The 20,083-nt window shown below is 37.3% G+C and overlaps 1 protein-coding gene across 1 annotated transcript in view; it reads right to left on the bottom strand.

Moving 5' to 3' along the window:
- Positions 1-6,190: 6,190 nt before the first annotated feature.
- The window catches only part of PWP1 (PWP1 homolog, endonuclein), a 28,972-nt gene continuing 15,079 nt past the window's right edge, over positions 6,191-20,083 (bottom strand). Inside the window, exons 7-15 of the mRNA XM_059082014.2 lie at positions 19,644-19,774; positions 18,951-19,012; positions 13,062-13,158; positions 12,331-12,392; positions 10,994-11,105; positions 9,168-9,258; positions 8,955-9,076; positions 7,363-7,468; positions 6,191-6,549 (exon numbers count right to left, since the gene is read on the bottom strand). Coding sequence (XP_058937997.1) covers positions 6,440-6,549; positions 7,363-7,468; positions 8,955-9,076; positions 9,168-9,258; positions 10,994-11,105; positions 12,331-12,392; positions 13,062-13,158; positions 18,951-19,012; positions 19,644-19,774 — 893 coding nt within the window. The 3' untranslated portion in view covers positions 6,191-6,439. The remainder of the gene's footprint in view (positions 6,550-7,362; positions 7,469-8,954; positions 9,077-9,167; positions 9,259-10,993; positions 11,106-12,330; positions 12,393-13,061; positions 13,159-18,950; positions 19,013-19,643; positions 19,775-20,083) is intronic.

Below are 20,083 nucleotides of genomic sequence, written 5' to 3'. Positions count from 1 at the left end.
TGCAGCTAGCTAACTATCCAGAATGTTTACTGTCTGGCTATTTTTTGGAAAACTCACCAACCCCCATTTTAGGTTATAGTGATCAAGAAACACCTTACGGTTCTTTTTTTTTTTTTTGCAGTACGTGGGCCTCTCACTGCTGTGGCCCCTCCTGTTGCAGAGCACAGGCTCCAGAAGCGCAGGCTCAGCAGCCATGGCTCACGGGCCTAGCCGCTCTGCGGCATGTGGGATCTTCCCGGACCAGGGCACAAACCTGTGTCCTCTGTATCGGCAGGTGGACTCTCAACCACTGCACCACCAGGGAAGCCCCCTCACCTTACGGTTCTTGAAGGACATTTTTGCTAGGTATAGAATTCAAGTTTGCCTACTATCTTCTTTCAGCACTTTCTATTGTTTGTTTTCATTTATGTTTGTTTCTTTATCTGATTATGCCCTGATTATTCATATCAAAAATTATAATAAAAACGTGTTGACCAATATTTTCCAGGCACTTTCATTCTTTAGATTCAATTTGTCACAGAATTATTTCTTTTGTGTATTTTAATATTTGCCTCTTCCATTTATTCTAGTGTGGGTCTCCTGACAGGAAGTTCTCTGGGTTTTTTATTTGAAAATAACTTTCGCTTTTGTTCTTGAAGAATCGTTTTGCTAGGTGTAGAATTCAAATATGGCTACTATTTTCTTTCAGTACCTGGACTGTATACATCTATTATCCTCCAGCTTCCATTATTTTTGTTACGAATTCATCTGTAAGGTGAGTTGTTGCTCCTTTAAATTCTCTCCCTGCCTCACTATGGTTGTGCCTTAGCCTTTGCTATAGTTTTCAGCACTTTACCATAATGTGCTTAGATATGGTTTTGGGTATATTCTGTATGGGGTTACTGGTGCCTTCAAATCTGTCATTTGATAAGTCATTAATTTGGTGTCATTATTCTTGGAAAACTTTTAGCCATAATTTTGCATATATTGCTTCTGTCCCATTTTTCTCTTCTTTTTCTCCTCTACTTCTAGAGAATCTCTTTTCAGTTACATCTAATCTGTTGTTAAGGCCATTTATGGAGTTTGTTATTTCTATTATTATGTCTTTCAGTTCTAGGTTCTATATTTTAAATATAATTTCTAGTTCTTGGCCAAGATTCTCCATTTTTAAGTTTCCTTGACCATACTAAAGATAGTTATTGCAAAATGTTTCCAATAACTCCTTTATTTGGATCTCTTGTGTGTTTCTTTCTATTGTGTTTTTTTCCAGTTTTCGATTATGTTTTGTTTCCTTCTGTACCTGGTTATTTTTATGCCAATTATTACATGTCAAACTATAATAAAAATGTGTGGCCCCATATGATGCTATCTTCATCTTCCAAATGATTTGTCATTTTGGTAGGCAGGTAAGGGTATTAGCAATCCTGGATTACGTTAATTATAATTCAGATGATTCAAAACTGGCCTTCAATCTGTGGGAGGATAAGTTTCTGGCTAGTCATTACTTCTAGATCAACTCAGAGCCTTGGGAAGTTATTCAAACACCCACCTCTCTGCTTGATGCCTCTCAATACCAGTTGTTTCCCACTAGCACTTCACTGTTAAATAAGAAAAAAAAAAAATCTATGCTTGGCTTTTCAGGCCTTTAGCTACTTTTCTGTAACCGCACATGTTCCTCAAGAAAAAAAATAGTCCCCAAATCAGGTACAACTTTCTCAGTTTGTTTTCTCCTGGCTATTCCTGCAATATTTCCTCAATGACTTAGTTCCTTGGGATTTTCTGTGATCTGTATTTCTTAGTCTGGCATTTGTGGAAATAGATGTTGAACTGTGTAGTGGATGCTGGGATGTACCACCCAGAAGCCCTTTCATGAATAACAAGCTCTTTCCAGAGGTGCTGGCCTATGACTGCTCACAGCTGAATTTTTCTCTGGAGATGGCTCTCAGCTTATGGCAGTTGCCTTGCCCAGGGAGACAATGCCTGCTCATTCCTGCAGGCAGTCTAAACCAAATGACTGGTTGGTGTACAGGTAAAGACTCAGTGACAGTGCCTCACTTTAGGACTTCTGTGGAGGGTCATTTCAGCTTTAGGGCTAGAGATCTGAATGGGACATCTGTGGAAAGTTCCTATCAGTTCAACTTATCCCTCCACATAACTCTGCATCCCTCTTTCTTGTTTCAGAGAGTACTCCCAATTAACCTACCACAGAGTTCTAGGAAAACATATTTATGAGTCACTACTTTGCTTTTAATATAGTCATAGCATTTCTTTTTGTTATATTTAACTCATTCTGGAGGAGAGGAAGTTGTGTTAGGGAGAAATAGAACATTTGGTAGAAGTGATATACTTTGGCTATGACAGAGGCAATTAAGATATATTTTGTCTTTGTCTTTTGCCTGAGGGGGCACATCTTTACTTTTTGTTTTACATTCTCTCCTTTTTTTAAAAAATTGAGATATAACTGACACATAACATTAGTTTCAGGTGTACAACATAATGATTAGATTTTGTATATATTGTGAAATGATTACAGTAAGTCCAGTTAACATCACTCCACACAAATTTTTGTGATGAGAACTTTAAAAATTTACTCTTAGCAACTTTCAAATACATAATTCAGTATTATTAATTATAGTCACCATGCTATACATTACATCCCCAGGACTTAATTTTATAGTTGGAAGTTTATACCTTTTGACCCCCTTTACCCATTTCACCCACTCTCCCCACCTCTGGCAACCACCAGTCTGTTCTGTATAGCTATGAGCTTGGGTGGGTGGTAGTGGGGTTTTTTTTTTTTTTTGGATTCCACACAGAAGTGAGATCATACAGTTTAGTATTTGTCTCTTGCTGACTTGGCATAATGCCCTCAAGGTATATCCATGCTGTCACAAATAGCAAGAGTTCCTTCTTTTTTATGACTGTGTGTGTGTACCACATCTTATTTATTTTTTTGCTGTTGGGTCTTCATTGCTGTGCACGGGGTTTCTCTAGTTGCAGTGAGTGGGTGCTACTCTCCATTGTGGTGCGCAGGCTTCTCATTGTGGTGGCTTCTCTTGTTGCAGAGCCCGGGCTATAGGCACGTGGGCTCTAGAGCGCAGGCTCAGTAGTTGTGGCACATGGGCTTAGTTGCTCCGCAGCATGTGGGATCTTCCCAGACCAGGGATCCAACTCGTGTCCCCTGCATTGGCAGATGGATTCTTAACCACTGCACCACCAGGGAAGTCCCCACATTTTCTTTCATCCATTTACAGACACTTGGGTTGTTTCCATGTCTTGGCTATTTTAAGTAATGCTGCAGTGAACACTGGTGGTTCATGTATCTGTTTTAGTGTTTTCATTTCCTTCAAATGAATACCTAGAATTGCTGGATCATATGTTAGTGCTATTTTTAATTTTCTGAGGAACCTCCATCCATTTTCTGTAGTAGCTGCACCAATTTACCCTCCCACTAACAGTGCACAAGGGTTCCCTTTTTTCTAGATCTTTGCCAACACATTATTTCTTGTGTTTTTGATTACTAGCCATTCCAGCAGGTGTGAGGTGACATCTGATGTAATTTTGACTTGCATTTACCTGATGATTAGTATGTTCAGTACTTTTTCACGTACCTGTGGCTTCTGTGTGTCTTCTTTGGAAAAATGTCTTTTCATATCCTCTATCCACATTTAAACTGGGTGGGTTTTGCTATTGAGTTATATGAGTTCTTTATACATTTTGGATCTTAACCCCTCATCAGATATATAATTTGCAAAAATTTGCTCCCATTCTGTAGATTGCCTCTTCATTTCATTTTGTTGGTTTCTTTGCTGTGTGGTGCTTTTTAGGTTGATGTAGCCCCACTTGTTTTTTTACTTTTGTTCCCTTTGCTTTTTGTCAGATCCAAAAAAATTATTGCTAAGACCAGTGTCAAGGAAATTACTGTGAATGTTTTCTTCTAAGAGTTTCATGGTCTCAGGTCTGCTTGTCAAGTCTTTAATCTACTTTGAGTTAATTTCTGTGTATGGTGTGAGATAGTGGTCCAGTTTCCCAACACCATTTATTGAAGAGAGACTGCCCTTTTCCCACTGTATGTTCTTGGTCCTGTGTTGTAAATTAACCATATGTGTGGGTTTATTTCCACACTCTTTATTCCATTGATCTGTGTATCTGTTTCTATGCCAGTATCATACTGTTTTGATTACTATAGCTTTGTAATATAGTTTGAAATCAAGAGGCATGTGCTTTTAGCTTTGTTCTTTCTCAAGATTTCTTTGGCTATTCAGGATCTTTTGTGCTTCCCCACAAATTACAGGATTATTTATTCAACTTCTGTGAAAAATGCCGTTTGAATTTTAACAGGGGTTGCATTGAAGATGTAGATTGCTTTGGTTAGTTCCTGCATTTCAATAGTATTCATCTCATCCACAAGCACTGAATATCTTTCCACTTATTTGTGTCTTCAGTTTCTCTCATCAGTGTCTTAGTTTGCAATGTATAGGTCTTTCACCTCCTTGGTTAAATTTATTCCTAGGTAGTTTATTCTTTTTGATGCAATTGTAAATGGCATTGCTTTTTTTAACTTCTTTTTCTGATAGTTGGTTATTGGTGTATAGAAATGCAACAGATTTCTGTGTATTGATTTTGTATCCTGCAACTTTACTGAATTTATTAGTTCTAAATTTTTAAATAGTCTTTAGAGTTTTCTATACATATTATGTCATCCACAAACAGTGACAATTTTACTGCTTTCTGATTTGGATTTTTATTTTTCCTAATTGCCCTGGCTAGGGCTTCCAATACTATGTTGAATAAAAGTGGTGAGTGGCGGCATCCTTGTCTTGTTCCTGATCTTAGATGAAAAGCTTTGAGCTTTTCACCACTGAATATGATGTTAGCTGTGGGCTTGTCATACATGTTCTTTATTATGTTGAGGTACATTCCCTCTATACCCACCTTGTTTTTACCATAAATTGATGTTGAATTTGTCAGATGTGATTTTTTGCATCTATTGAGATGATCCTATGAGTTTTATCCTTTTTTTTTTTTGTTAATGTGGTGTATTGTATTAATTTGCAGATGTTGAACCATTCTTGCATCCTTGGGGTAAATCTGACTCAGTCATGGTGTATGATCCTTTTAATGTATTGCTGAATCCAATTTGCTGTTATTGATATTTTGTGGATTTTCACATCTATATTTATCAGGGATATTGGCCTTTAATTTTCTTGTGGCATCCTTGTCTGGTTTTGGTATCAGGGTAATGCTGGCCTTCTAAAATGAGTTTGGAAGTATTCCCTCCACTTTTATTTTTTGAAAGAGTTTGAGGACTGGTATTAACTTTGGTATAATTCACCAGTGAAGCCATCTGGTCCTGGACTTTACTGGGAGGTTTTTGATTACTGATTCAACATTCTTACTAGTAATTGGGTGTGTTCAGATTTTCTATTTCTTCATGATTCAGTCTTGGTAGTTGTCCAATTTGTTGATGTACAGTGCTCATAGTGGTCTCTTATGATCCTTTGTATTTCTGGGGTATTGAGGTATAACATTTCCCCTTTCAGTTCTAAGTCCTCATCTCTTTTCCCTTACTGAGTCAAGCAAAAGGTTTGTCCGTTTTTTCTTTTAAAAAAGTAGCTCTCGGTTTCATTGATCTTTTCTATTGTCTTTTTAGCCTCTATTCAATTTATTTCCATGCTGATCTTTTTCCTTCTGTCTACTAACTTTGGGCTTTGTTCTTCTTTTTCTAGTTCCTTGAGGTGAAAAGTGAAGTTGTTTGTTTGAAATCTTTTAAAGTCTCCTACTAGTAAGTATTGCTGCTTCTCCTCTTAGCTCTTTTACCATTTGCTTTATTTATTCACCCAACATAAGGGTAGCTAAATATTTATTTACAAATGCTGTATCTTCTTGCTGGACTATCATTATGTAATGCCTCTTTTGTTTGGTAACACTGAACACTATGCTATGGCCAAAAAAAGGCATGCCACTTTTAAGAGAGTAGCACTAAGAACACTTCTAAGTCATGAGCACTTATTGGAGTCAGGAAAGTGTAGTCCCAGAGGGACCTGCCTGTGCTCATGGTCTACGGTGCAATCTTGGCCTAATTACCACTTTTCCAGGGCTGGGTTTACCCATCTTTTAAGATTAGAGGATTTTCCTCTTTTAAAATTCTATGAAGTATTACTTATTTTACAAACCTAGATTACCTGTGACAGATGGCATACTTAAGGAATTATTTTTTTAAAAACCTTTTTTATTATCCCTTTCAAGAAATGCAAGTGGAGCCCTATATACCACACGCTTGAAAGGTTAGCACAGACCAGCCCTGTTTGTTTGTGCTGCCACCATAGCTGCAGAGAGGAATGTCAGGCAATTTTGTTTCAGTCATTTTGATGGCTGCAGCAGGGAACATCTTTAGGCCAGCTTTTAAAAACTGAGTTAGGGTAAATAAAACAGGAAATTGTATGATCTTCATTAAGACTCACTCCATTGGTGTTTCTGAGCTCCTGCTCCCAAAAGGGCCACTAATAGATGAATTTCTTGTTGTATTGCCGAGAACAAGCCTCTCTCGTCTTCCAAATGCTTCATTTACTAAAACATAAATAAATGGTTAAGAAGCTACCAGATCAGAAAACTAAGAACCTATAAAAAGAGACTAAAATGTAGACATGAGCAATGGGGTTCTCTACCCTGTGGTGGTGATTTTGTTTTGAAAAATATATATTTAGCACTTTATAAATGCGTAAGTAACCAACTCAAAAGTCCAAGATAATGTTCTGACTGAGGTTTTAACTGTTTTAAATTGGTCCTTTTTTAAAATACTTTACTTTCTTTGCCTTGTCCTGGATTTATCAAATCCACCTTGATAACAGATGTCCAAGCCCTTATAACAGTGACTCTGTCCTTCCCTTATTGTACTTCTGATTGTTTCCTACCTTAATCTTTCTCTGTATCATGATCAAAATAGAACTTTTTTGGATTTAGGACCCCAGTGGAGGGAAGAATCAGGAAGTAATAGAAGGGAACAGAGTGGCCCCTTCAGGAAAGCTAGATTTTCTAGGGAGTAGTTGAAAAAAGGCAGATTTATTCACACTGGGAACTGGAAAGAGGAGGGCCATTCTTTGAGACCACACTATATATCCTTCCAGCTTTCCAATAAAATCTTTCATTTTTAAAATTCAAATTTTGTCAAAGATATTTAAAAATTATCTAAAGTGTAAAAACAAATTTGCAAACATGAACATTTCCAAATTACAATTTGATCTTATGTTTCCTAAACAGACTGTACTAGAGGTGAACACTGGATCCACGTTCGTTATCTCCTTAATGTATTCAAGCCACAGATTCTACTACTTTAACTCTTACAGAACTCATCCAGAAAAAGCAGGAAATTAAGATTCTTACCTGAAGAGATTGTGCTTATATCCCAGACCCGAAGCCCTTCTTTCTGGCCTCCAAAAGCATAAATAAATGGCAAATCAGGGCAACAGGAAGAACAGAAGAGAACTCCCTGAGAAGATAATACAAAAGTCAGTGATTTCAGTCTTTCCAGAAAGCTCTAATCTCGATCCCTACTCCTGTCTACAAGAACCTATGACTGGAATGGTTACTCAAAACCAACTCACCAGAATCTTTCAAGCCTCTTGTAAAGGTAGTTCACAGTCAAGTTGGAAGGACTATCTCTACAATACAAAGCTGGACAAGTTCAGCATGATGGACATTCTGTGAGGACAGGTGTATGCTCTCACCACTTAGGTCTCATCTCCATGGTCATTCTAATAAGGATTTCCTAATTAATCTAATCTGCTAAATATCCCCAGAAACTTTAATTCTCCTTTTGAAGTAATGATGCTGATACCAGATGTCATTATTCAATTGTTAAAAAAATTTTTTTTTTTTTACTTTATTACTAGATAACACATACACATCATAGAAAATACAAAAAAAGTATAAAAATCACTCTGAGATAACCAGCTGTTCATGTTTTGGGACAGGGTCTTCTAGATTTAAATATAAGCATTCAAAGACTTAGGTATTTAAAAATATATATTTAATTTATATTTTAAAAATATAAATATTTAAATATTTAAAGGTATTTAAATATATGCATGGAATGATGCTATAAAAACTGCTCTGTAACCTGCCTTTCCACAGATATTTATATATATATATATATATATATATACACACACACACATAATTTTAAACAGCTGTGTGTAGTGTTCTATGTCTGCAATTTAATTTTTATAATTTAGTGCCTGGCATACAGTATATGCTCAATAAATATTTGATGAATGAATTATTGAATTCCAGTTATTTCTAAAACTCTTGCTACTATGTAGTAATCAATTTCAGTGTAGTAAGAACTAGTTATACAAAGAAGTAGGTGATAAACTGACCTCAACCACTATGGTGCCCTATAAAGGTTCAAGATTTCCTGGGATGGTCCTGATTTTAAGGTTAAAAAATTGTGGAACTTATGGTTACCTGGGGGGAAAGGGAGGAGGGAATTTGGGTTGACATGTACACAGTGCTATATTTAATATGGATAACCAAGAACCTACTGTATAGCACAGGGAACTCTGCTCAGTATTATGTAACAACCTAAATGGGAAAAGAATCTGAAAAAGAACATACATGTGTATGTATAACTGAATCACTTTACTGTACACCTGAAACTTTGTTTAATCAACTGTACTCCAATATAAAATAAAAAGTTAAAAAAAAATGTGGCCATTCCACTTGTGTCCTTGAAAACCACCCCCTCATCATCCTTGTTTTCCCCAGCAACTGTTAATCATGTGAGGTGGAAAAGGAACCAGCTAGTTATTGATTTCTCCCCAACTGTCCTAATTTATATAAAACTTCCACAAATTTGACTAAGCCCCAAATTAACCTCCCAACAAATCCATATTCTTTAGTGCAATGATTCCTAGAGAAAGACAAACGACAGATCAGAAACAGAAAAAACCCAAGATGCCCAGGGGTATTCTTACCATTTTCATGTCCCTAGAGTGAACTAGGCTTGGCCTATCTCCTAATATGTCCCAGATCTTCACATACTTGTCCGCTGATGCAGTCACAAGACAGCCCTTGATTTGACTACTGAGATCAAGACCTAGAGGAAGATTAGTTCAGAGACTCTCACTTTGAAATAAATTTACTTCATCATAGGTTAATAGAGATGAAAGAAACAGTTTCTTGCTCACCAGAAATTTCATCATTGTGTGCATTAAGTGTAAAAATTGGCTTATCTGAACGTGCATCCAAATTATATACAAAGCCGTCATCTGTACTGGCCTGGAAAGAGTAAAAGATGGGCAAGGTAATAATATTACATGACAATAAAATTTAGCAATGGGTAAATAGTATAAATCATTGTGAAAATCAGCTATGTACCTGACTTACCTGAAGAGCTTATTACAAATTAACATGGACATAAAGAATTTACTTGTGGATAAGTCAAGTTGGTTCTTACAAGGACTAGTTTAGCTGACATGTCTATTAGGCAGTTGGATACGAGTATGAAGCTGTGGTAGTGATACAGCCTGCAGAGATATGGAAGCACAGAGGTAGAAGTTACATCCATTGAGAACAGAGGGGATACACCCAGGAGTGTATAATTAAGAGCACTGTGTTGAGGACAGAGACCTGGAGAGCACAGCCACTGACGGTAGAGGCTGAGGAGGAGCTCACAGAAGTAAGAATCAAAGAGGGAGGAGGGAATGACAAAGAATGTTAAAGAAGCCAAGGAAAGAGGGGTTCTGAAGAAAGGAGTGACAATGCTGTCAATATTTTGGCAAAGAGCTTTAATCAGCAAAGGATTGAAAGGCAGATTACAGTTCCACTTTGAAGAAAGGAAGAGAAAATTTTGAAGGAATTAAGAGACCTAGTCAAGGACAGGAGACAGAAACTTGAGCCTATATACAGGCCAAGGGCAACAGCCAGGACAGGAAAAAGGGAGGGGGAATAAAGTACAACTGATGCAGTCTTGAAGGTGGAGCTGCAGATGGGCATGAAAACAGAAGAAGAGGGACATCCCATCGTTTGAGACTGGAGGGAAAAGAGGTAAACCATTTTATTTTGATTACTTTCCATTTCCCTAAATATTTGTGAATTTAGTACTGATAACCACTTGTTAGCAAATAACCTCAGGAAATATGTGTGCCTGCCTGCTGAGAGCCAAAGTACAGTACAACATTCAAATATAACAGACTTCACTCCTGGTAACTGTAAGATAAAATCTGGCTTAAGGGAGCTCAGCTGGGAACTAACTGCATGCAACTCCACACGGAGGAGATTACATGTTCCCACAAGTGCAGGAAACTTATTAAAATTGTTCACATATTTTAAGAAAGCTGTTTTTTAAAGAATTCCTTTCCTCATTTACAAAGCACTACGTATTTGCTTTAGGAAAATTAGGCAATATATGGATGTATCACAATTTCTCTAATTAATCTTCCCTTCTGGATAAAAGGTGGGATTTTATTTTTTCATGGATTGAAATGTCAGTGGCATCTTTGGATCCTACATGGAAAGCTGTTATCCTATAGATATTAAGGGTATTTACAAAATTATCGTAAACTTTCTATCTGGGAGATGGTGGTATATTAAGTGCTATATTAATTAATAAATAGGTTAGCATTTGCATCACTGGAGCTCCACTGAAGTACTAATATATAAATAAAGGACTATTTTTGGGGGATTGCTTTAACCATTAAGAAACATAAGAATATTAGTCATGCTTAGTATTTCAAAGTAATTTTAAAATGATCAACTAATTACAACTAATAAAATGCAACACACTTTGGAATGATTGGAAATTAGCAAAATCATTTACATGTTTACTGTTTTTTGTGGCAAATCCATTGTTCTCTTATTAAAAATATCTTTTTTTTTTTAAAAGAAAACCCAAACCCAAATACTTCACACTGTTAATACAGAAAAAGCTTTTCAGAGATTCTCTCTACAATGGAAGTAAAGAAAAAAAGTCATTAATAACCTGAAAAACAAACAGTAATATGCACACTCTTACCAAAAAATGACAAGGTGAAAAGTGATTCCAAGTCACTCTCTCGATCTGCCCACTGAATCGCCACATTCGATGGCTTTCCTCTGGACTTCGGCAGTCATACAAAGCCACCGACCTGGACGTGTTCAGGCAAAGTTAGGGTTTTAAGAGTTCAATTTTCCTGTATGTTTTAGCTTATTTTAAATGAAATGGTAATAAAACAACACCATGAAATCAAGATCCAATTATTTAAAGCCTATTTTAAGTAGAAAACTCAACTCATCTAAAAGTAGAAGAGTTAATTTTTACTAATTGGTAGACTCTGGTCCTGTCACTTGAAGACACTGGTAGCTCTGGATGTCACAGTGGCCTTGACCTCCCCCAGACTGAATCCTCTACTTCCAAGATGAATCCTCTCTATTTCCAAAAGAACGGGACAATTTCTAATTTCCCAGTAGTGCTCAGAGCCAGATAACTCACATCTCAGCCACATTTACTCTTTACAAGCAGGCTACTGTGTTGGGGGAACTGATAAATAAACTTCTGCATTTTTTGCATGAATCCCAACTAAAAAATGTAAATATAGGACTCTTCAAAAGGGTAAGGAATCAAAATAAAGACTGCAAGTTGGTTTCTGTTTCTACTAGCTACCTCTCCTACCTTCAGACCCAATCTGTAAAAAGCACACATATGACTGGAAACCCCGTGGCTGACCACAGTGGTCCCAATTCTTCACCTCTCCCTACATCCATGCCCTCTGTCAGTGATATGACGATTTCCCCCCCTAAAGGCAGAGTTCATTTCCCACTCCATGTGATGTCGGTTTTGGCCAAGAGTAAGACAGACGTGTATTAGGTCTGAGCCCAGATCTTAAGAGGCCTTGGTGTCTGTGCTTGTACTCCTGACCTTGCTATGGCAACACGTGTGGGCCAGCCTGCTGGTCCCAGGAAGATGTGAAACACAAGGAAGAGAGCCATGTCTCCGGGCCCAGCCTAAGCAAGCCAAGATTAACAGAGCTACCAGTTCAATCTACCCTCGATTAGCTCAACCCTGCAGGGGATAAGAAATAAATGTTCACTGATTTAAGTCACTGAATTTTGGGATAGCTTATTTCACAGCAATGTCTAACTCATACACCCTCTAAAAATATCAAAGTAGTTGCTAGTTAGGAACTACATTATAACAGAACCGTATTCCCTTGCAGATTGAAAGCATCAAGTTGAAAGGACAAATAAGTACTCCTACAAATTTAAACACATAGAAGCCTCAGTAATAAATTCTACCTGAGCATCAAGTGACACTTTCTCAATTAGTTCAAGAGGATAAAAACGACAGCAATAATTCCTGAAATGCTTTCTTACTTATCATATGATCCAGAAATCAGAGTCTGTGCTTCAAATGGATGAAACTGGAGAGTCTGGACCTAAAAGGAAGAAACATAAATGAAAAGATCAATGTTTATTTTGGTTTGGTAAAACTGCCTTATACTTGGTGAGACTCAATTTGGCAGTGTTTCTGCAGATTTTTCCCTTTGAAATGTAGTACTATTTAAAGAAACGTAAATGTACTGCATAATCAAAAGGACAAAACATACTTCCGAACAAAGGCTGACACTTAAAGACACAATGCAGCATTTCCCAAATTGTGCTTGGCAGTATACCTATGTCCCTCAAATGCTAAAGTATAATGAGGAGAAAAAATGGGAGCTGTCAAACTTACTGGGCAACTCCACACGTTCCGGAAGTTTCACAATGTACATTAGCACATTAGATCCCTGGGTTCTGTAGTAACATCTGTTAAATTCTTTAACCCCATTTGGTGACTGATACCCCTTCACCCCTTTTTAGGAGCCTCTGTAAAAATGCTGCAAAGCACTAATGTTCGTAGTCACTTCACCTTTCTGCACCCATTTTTGCATCTCTCAGGTGGGTAATTATAACTATCACAAAGGGCTCTGTGAAGGATCCAGTGAGAGAGCATGTCAAAGCACTTTGTAATTCACAAAAAGCCATATATAAATGTTTGGGATTATTTGTAGTCAATATATGTCTCAGATATTTTAGATTCCCTTTTATCCATTAAATCACCATACCTTGTCTGTATGTACGGCTAGGCTGGCTGCTGGTTTCCCCAAGGACATATCCCACAGAATAACAGTGTTATCAGCTGATGCACTGGCCAGCACATTTCTGAGAAAGGGAGGAAACAAATCAGGTAATCTTTTAAAAATCAAGAGGATTACATGTAAGAATTCCATTTAGAATACCATCAAAAAGAATAAAATACTTAGGAATAAATTTAACAAAAGAAAAGCAAGATTTTTAATATACTGAAAACAATAAAAGATTGTTGAAAGAAATTAAAGAGTATCTAAATTAATGGAAGGTCATCTCATGCTCACTGACTGGAAGGCTTAACATTAAGACAGAAATATTGCCAACTACAGATTGATTTATAGATTCAACCACAATTCCAGCTGACCCTTTTGCAGAAAACTGAATGCTGGTTTTAAAATTGATATGGAAATGCAAGGGACCCAGACTAGTCAAAATAATCTTGAAAAAAGGAGAGCAAGTTGAAAAGTTCACAGTTCCTGATTTCAAAACTGACCGAAAAATAACAGTAATCCTAACAATGTGGTACTTGCATAGGACAGACATAAAGAATAGAAGAGTCCAGAATTAAATCCTCAAATTTATGTTCTTATGTTCACTGGTTTTTGACAAGGGTGCCAAGAGTATTCATTCTTTGTTCAATGGGGAAAAAAACAGTATCTTCAACAAATGACTCAGGGTCAACTGAATATTCTACAGCAAAAAAATGAAGATAGAGCCCTACCTCACACTATACACAAAAAGTGATTCAAAATAGATCACAGGTCTACTAAACATAACAGCTAAAACTACAAAGTGCTCAAAAAAACAAAATAAAAAACCCCAGGTATAAATCTTCATGACAATGGGTTAGGCGATGGTTTCTTAGATATGACACCAAAAGCAAAAACGACAAAAGAAATAAATAAACTGATATCATCAGCATGAAAAACTTTTGTGTTGCAAATAAGACTACCAAGAAAGTGAAAAAACAACCCACAGAACAGGGGAAAATATTTGTAAATCATATAAGTGATAAAGGGCTTGTATCTAGAATACATAAAGAACTCTCAACCAAATAATAAAAATACAAACCCAATCAGAAGATGGGCAAAGGATCTGAACAGACATTTCTCCAAAGAAGATATACAAATGGCCAATGAGCATGTGAAAAGATGATCAACACCATTAGTCATTAGGGAAATGCAAATCAAAAAAATGGGATACCACTTCATACTCACAGGATGGCTATAATGAAAAAGACAGACAAGGGTTAGCAAGATGTAGAGAAACTGGAACCCCCCTACATTGCTGGTGGGAATGTAAACGGTAGAGACACTACCATATGACCCAGCAATTAAACTCTTAGGTATGTATCCAAGAAAATGAAAACATATGTCCATGCAAAAACTTGTTCATGAATGTTCACAGCAGCATTATTCATAACAGGCAAAAACAAACTAAATGTCCATTAACTGGTGAATGGATACACAAAATATGGTGTATCCATACAAGAGAATATTATTCAGCAATAGAAAATGATGTACCGATATATGCTGCAACACAGATGGACCTTGAAAACATGCTAAGTGACAGAAGCTAGATACATATGGCCACATATTATATGATTCCATTTCTAGGAAATGTCCAGAATAGGCAAATCCACAGAGACAGAAAGCATATGAGTAGCTACCAGGGGCTGGTGGGACAGGAGAACGAGGAGTGACTGCTGATGGCTATGGCATGGTTTTTGGACTGATGAAAAATGTTATGGAATTAGACAGTGGTGATGGCTGCATAACTTTGTGAATATACTGAAAACTACTGAATTACATACTTTAAAAGAGTGGATTTCATGACATGTGTACTTGGCTAGGTCATATAGTATGAATTACATCTCAACTGTTTTTTTTTCTTCCTTAAAAAAGAGCATTACATGCTATTAACAGAAAAAACCCAATGCATCTACCTCTTAGGGATCAAGTGCTAATAACGTAGCTCTACAGTGGAACACAGGCTTTAGGGCCCAGAAAACCTGAAATGGAGTCTTGGTGCTGCCACTTGCCTGCCAATGAGAATGAAACAACCAACCTCAAAGAGCTGCTATGCAAGAACCTGGCTAACTGGGACACAGCAGGCCCTTGATAAATGTTAGCTGCCTCCTAAAAATACAGATACTCCTGAAACTGAAAGCTCATTCTTCAACATCAAACTTTAACATGGCTCAACACAAAATGAGGGCATTAGTGACAGTAATGTTTTTGTTCAGAAAACCAATATACTGTTGAAATAAAATGCTGATCGACTCATTTTCAGATATTATTTCCTCAATAAATTACTTCCATTATACAAACTACTTTCAGTTGTGTAACTCACACTTCAGTGATATATGCAAGGTCCCTTAAGAGGATCATGTATATTCAGGTCATGCCAGCTTTTTTCTACCATTAAGTCCCACATACAGGTCACAATGTTTTAAGTCCTTAGCATTTTATAAACTAAATATTAATTTAAATTCCCAGTAACTAGTTTATTTATATTCTATGTCTCCCAACAGCAAAAAGTTAAAATTCCACAGTACATTTTTCATCCCAGTCATTCCAAAAATATCTGAGATTCCCCCCACATTAAAGTTCTTACTGTATGAGGCTAAAAAAGCAAAAACAAAACTTCTGAACACTACAACTGCAAGAAGAGCACTCCAACGAGAGTATGAATTAGCAGAGAACATGCATTTTTTTTTTCCTGGGAGGATTTTACTAGAAATCAAGGGCCCCACCAGTAACAAGGTCAACATGTTATTCCTCACCATAATCCTAAACTCTGTGCACCACAGTACGGGACATATTTTAAAGCATATACTGTACCTTTTCAGTAAAGAAAGGGGAAAAGAGAACCAAGATCTAAAATAAGATTGAGAAAGGAGAGTGAAGGAGCAAAGAAATGTATGGCACTGAAGTCAGAGAGATGTGAGTGCAAATGGGGAAGGAAGGGAGTACAGGTGCTGATAAGGGTCTAAACGGAACTAGGGAATTGTGGCTGGGGAAAGGAATTGACGAGTCAGTTGGAATACTGACGAGAGGTTGTTCCATTAGAAATAACTTTCAGTTGCTCAAAGTAACAGTTGCTATATTAGAATTTATAAATAAAATTGGGTTTCTAAAAGCATGGTACACTCATTATTAGATCTTATTTATCTGCCCATTCGTCAGGATCAGGGCCAATTCAAGCAAAACCCGAACACCTGCCTGTAGCCCAGCAGCAAGAGATTCATCTGGGGAAGCTTTGAAAATAAAAACAAAACCACCAACAGATTCTTGGACCCCTGCTCCAGAACGACTGACTCAATCTTGGGGGATTAGAGACTAGAACTTGTACTTTAAAGGGCTACCCAGAAATTTCTGATTTGCAGCTATGTTTGGGAAATACTAACCTAAACAACTTTCTCAGGTCCATTTCCCCAACTAGTTGTAACTCTGAAGAGGTCTGAACACAAATAAGATAGGATATCCTTCAGTAAGCCAGCACTCTGGGATCTTCCTTAGAATGCTCACAATTATAAAGTGTTCAGTGTAATAGAAATGCTTTTAAAAACAGTGCCCTGGGTAATCCAGTTTGTTCTTACCACCCTTAAGTAAGCTGTACTCAACCTAATGCTTATTACCTCCCTTGCCTTAGCAGCCCCTCAAACCAACTATACTATCAGGAAAATGGCCCCTTTGCAGTAATTGTTGTTTAAGGATAAGTATGAAAAATATGTGGACGACATGCAAAAGAATTAAGGTGAACCCTTACCTTGTATAGAATAGTATAGAAAAATTAACCCAAAATGGATCACACACTTCAGAGCTAAAACTATAAAACTTTTAGGGGAAAATCTTCATGACAATGGATTTGGCAATGATTTCTTGGCTATAATACTAAAAGCACAGGCAACAAAAGTAAAAATGAACTGTACTACATCAAAATGAAAAACTTCTGTGCATGAAAGGACACTTCAATAGAGTTAAAGGCAACCAATCGAATGGGGGGAAATATTGGCAAATCATAAATCTCATAAGAGATTAACATTCAGAATATAAAAAGAAGTCACACAACTCAACAACAAAAAACCAAACAACCCAATTGAAAAATGGACAGAAAGAATTGGATAGACATTTCTCCAAAGAATATACAAAAATGGCCAATAAGTACTTGAAAAGATGATCAACAGCACTAATCATTAGGGAAATGCAAATCAAAACTGCAACGAGGGCTTCCCTGGTGGCGCAGTGGTTAAGAATCTGCCTGCCATTACAGGGGACACAGGTTCAAGCCCTGGTCCAGGAAGATCCCACATGCCGCGGAGCAACTAAGCCCATGCGCCACAACTACTGAGCCTGCGCTCTAGAGCCCACGAGCCACAACTACGTGCGCCACATCTACTGAAGCCCGCACACTCTAGAGCCTGTGCTCTGCAAAGAGAAGCCACCGTAGTGAGAAGCCCGCGCACCACAACAAAGAGGAGCCCCTGCTCGTGGCAACTAGAGAAAGCCTGTGCACAGCAACAAAGATCCAACACAGCCAAAACAAATAAATAAATAAAAATAATAATATAAATAAATAAATTTATTTAAAAAACTGCAATGAGATACCGCATCACACCTGTTCGGATGGCTATTATGAAAACAACAATAACAAAAACAGAAGGTATCAAGTGATGGAGAGGATGTGGAAAAATTGGAACCCTTGTGCACTGCTGGAGGGGAGGTAAATGGTTCAATTGCTGTAGAAAACAGTATGGTGGTTCCTCAAAAAGGTAAACATAGAACTACCATCAGATCCAGCAATTCCACTTTTGGCTATATATTCAAAAGAACTGAAAGCAGGGACTCTAACAAATACACGTAAGTCCATGTTATTTATATCTGTATCAATAACAGCAGCATTATTCACGAGAGCCAAGAGGTGGAAACAACCCAGGAGTCCATCAACAGATGGATAAACAAAATATGGCATATATGTACAATGGAATATTATTCAGCCTTAAAAAGAAAGGAAATACTGCCACATGCTACAACTTTTGCTAAGCGAAGTACGCCAGTCACAAGAGGACAAATACTGTATGATTCCACTTACAAGGGGGAGACGCAAGAAGGAGGAGATATGGGGATATATGTATATGTATAGCTGATTCACTTTGTTATAAAGCAGAAACTAACACACCATTGTAAAGCAATTATACTCCAATAAAGATGTTAAAAAAAAAAAGAGGGGTACCTGGAGGAGTCAACTCATAGAGACAGAAAGTAGAATGGTAGTTACTAGGGCCTGGGGGGAGCAGGAAATGGGGAGTTATTGTTTAATGGGCATATAGTTTCAGTTCTGGAAGATAAAAAGGTTCTGGAGTTGAATGGTGGTAATCGTTTTGCACAACAATGTGCAAAAATGTCCAATGAACTGTATACCTAAACGTGGTTAAAGTGGTAATGTTACATATATTTTACCACAGTTAAAAAAAATATAAATATATATATATAAAGAACACGTGGATGAGATGTGAAGACTAAATGTAGTGAGAAAAACGTCTTCCCTGAAGAAACAATTCTACCGCACCACTGGCACTGCAGTACATACTGTTTTTTCCCAGTGGTGTTGGAGAGGAGGGCACTTGGTCCCCAAATATGTAATGAGCATCTACTAAGTGAAGAGCTGGCAGGTGATGCTGGGGGGTGCAAGGATACAGACAGCAAAGCTCCTGCCTTCTAGCAGCTTGTACTGCAGGAAAAGAAAATAAAACATGGACACAAAGATGCGAAACTCACAATGTAGAGAGAGAAGTGTAGACAGGAGGTAAAATCACAATGGTTACCGTCTTTAACAATCCTGCAAATGGTATTTCTTTTTACCTGATCAGCTTATTCCAAGAAAGGTCAAGGACAGCATCAGTATGCCCATCTGCTGAGGAATTCTGTAATAATTGTTTAATTACTTTTGGTATTAAAGTACACGCCCAAATAAAATTGGTATATTAATTTGAAAGATTCTTTAAACCTTATTTTAAGTAAACTTGCCCAAATATCTAGGGAAAGAAACACCTTTTCCTCCTCTTACTTGAGAGACGTGATAAATGTTCTTTACAGGGAAGAAGCTATAGTAGTTCTTCATCTAGGTGCTATAATTCTACAAGTCAATCCCCACCCCACCCATCTCTCCCCCACCAAAAACCTGAGTTTTAAAAGCTACAGAAATTAATACATGGATATTTAGAATTCAACATACTCAAGGCTAAATAGAAATATTTTAAAAGTTCAAAAATAGCATATTAGTGTGAATAGCTACTCTATATGAAGGAAGATCATAACCTTAAGAGTAATTTGTTTTGTGTAAGGATGAATAACGTGCCAGTGGAGGTTTTATATAATCAGAAGTCAATTTTTCTTTGGATGGGCTTTTCAAAACTAGAAACTAGAGTATAACTTCATAATTACCTGTCTTATTTCACCAAAAGTGTCTAATTGAAAAAGTGCATGTTCCCATCCCCCATCCCCACAAACCTCTCTGTTTGTCATCAGAGTTTAAATATCTATTAGCTTGTTTACCTTCTTTCCTTTCTTTTTCTTCTTTTTTGATAGCTTACTTCCAAGTGTAAAGACTGGCTCCAAAGAGTCCACTATATCAAGGTCCCACACTTCAATAACGGGGGTCATGTTTCCCACAGCAATGTAATTTCCTACAGGAGGAGATGATATACTTATGATTTAAAATACAACACCTAATGAAATACATTACACTTCAGATTAACTGAGTCATGGCTTAGAGCAGTTTCTCTAAAACTTTCATGTGTGTGTGCACCACCTCAATGTTGTTAAAATGCAGATTCAGTTTCAGGAGGTCTTGGGTGGGGCCCAAAACTGCATTTCTAACTGGCTCCCAGGTGATGGCAATGCTGTGCTGCCGGTCTTCACACCACAATTTGAATAACAAGGGCCTCCCCGTCCCAGGGTCCTCACTTATGTAATGAGAAAACCCTTCCTACCTT

This window comes from Kogia breviceps, chromosome 12 (genome assembly GCF_026419965.1).
Source record: "Kogia breviceps isolate mKogBre1 chromosome 12, mKogBre1 haplotype 1, whole genome shotgun sequence".
NCBI classification, from domain to species: Eukaryota; Metazoa; Chordata; class Mammalia; order Artiodactyla; family Physeteridae; genus Kogia; species Kogia breviceps.
The sequence above is the reverse complement of the archived record's forward strand: the minus strand, read 5'-3'. Positions and strand labels throughout refer to the sequence as shown.